This window comes from Sinocyclocheilus grahami, unplaced genomic scaffold, assembly GCF_001515645.1.
Source record: "Sinocyclocheilus grahami isolate Dianchi unplaced genomic scaffold, SAMN03320097.WGS_v1.1 scaffold802.1, whole genome shotgun sequence".
Taxonomy (NCBI): domain Eukaryota; kingdom Metazoa; phylum Chordata; class Actinopteri; order Cypriniformes; family Cyprinidae; genus Sinocyclocheilus; species Sinocyclocheilus grahami.
The window spans coordinates 331,988-333,234 of record NW_015505981.1 but is presented as its reverse complement, the minus strand read 5'-3'; the positions used below and the strand labels follow the sequence as shown (position 1 = coordinate 333,234).

Here is a 1,247-nt window from a genome sequence, read left to right as displayed (position 1 = left end):
TTTACCCTTATGACTGGTTTTGTGGTCCAGGGTCACATATATCACTGATATATCAGTTTAAGTTTGGCAATTATAGTATAATAAATTATATAGTATATTAAAAATTGATTATGAGGGTATTAAGCTCGCCAAAACCAATATATGACCGCAAGACCACCTCTAAATATGGACTCTTCTACATAAAACACTTGAATTTAATGATTTAAGAAAGAACTCCTACCTGTAACTCACACCATGCCACCTCCACCGTGGTCTCTGTGTCCAGCCCCTTGTAGACCGTCTTGAACGACCCTCTCCCAATTTCAATGTTGAACTTCAGATATCTTCCATCCGGTGAGGTGGCCACCGCTTTGGTCTCAATGTCCTCTTTCTCGTCCTGCTCCAGTCTGCTTACAAATGGGCGTCGTGGTGCCACATTCTCAACTTTGGAGCCCTCATTGTCGGAGTCTGAGCTGGCATCCTGGGCCACAGGGGACCGAGGGGTCTGGATGGAGCTTGTCCAGTCCTCTGGAGGTGCTGAGCTGGCGCTGGGGGTTGAAGACTCCGGGCTGGAGACTGGAGATGGAGAACATGGAGATGGAGGGTCTGTTTTATTTTCAGCAACTCTTCTCTCGGATAACAATATGTTTTCAGTGGACCACGACAGCGCTTTGGAAAGCGTCTCGTTGTAGATTTGCGGGTCAATATCCACGCTGAGTTTATGAAGCACGTATGAGTTCCTCCTGGCGTTCAGGGAGTGAGTCCGCAGCATTGGCACTCTGGAGAGACAGTCCTCCTCCAGCTCAACAGGTAACCCAGGAAAACCACGTCCAGCGAACTCGACTTCGGCGTGAGACATGCTGAGGAGCGCTCAGAGCATCACAAACTGGACGAGACGGAGAAATAAACTTTTGCGTATTTTCCTCCACGATATGCTTTTTACGAGAAAATATCACGTGCATAAATAACAACAACAAATTAGGTTATAGACATAAAAAAAAACATTTATAGCCAATCTCAACTACATTATATTTTTTTATCTATTAAAGAAAAACTCACAAAACGGGCTGGTAATCGTATATTTACCTTATTTAGAGAAGTCTGAAGTGACTCCGGAGTTGAAACATACACAGGACATCTGCTCCGCACTCCAGCTCTGCACAGCGAGCGCTCGCGCCTGACTCCGCCCGCTTTACCTGAGGCCCGGGTTGCCAGGTTTTCATAAGAAAACCCGCCCAATCGCTACTCAAAACTAGCCCAATCGCGTT

At 46.2% G+C, this 1,247-nt stretch overlaps 1 protein-coding gene across 1 annotated transcript in view; it reads right to left on the bottom strand.

Moving 5' to 3' along the window:
• wnk4a (WNK lysine deficient protein kinase 4a) overlaps positions 1-1,166 on the bottom strand; it is a 70,768-nt gene extending 69,602 nt beyond the window's left edge. The window contains exons 1-2 of the mRNA XM_016246587.1: positions 1,066-1,166; positions 221-865 (exon numbers count right to left, since the gene is read on the bottom strand). Coding sequence (XP_016102073.1) covers positions 221-838 — 618 coding nt within the window. The 5' untranslated portion in view covers positions 839-865; positions 1,066-1,166. The remainder of the gene's footprint in view (positions 1-220; positions 866-1,065) is intronic.
• Positions 1,167-1,247: the final 81 nt, after the last annotated feature.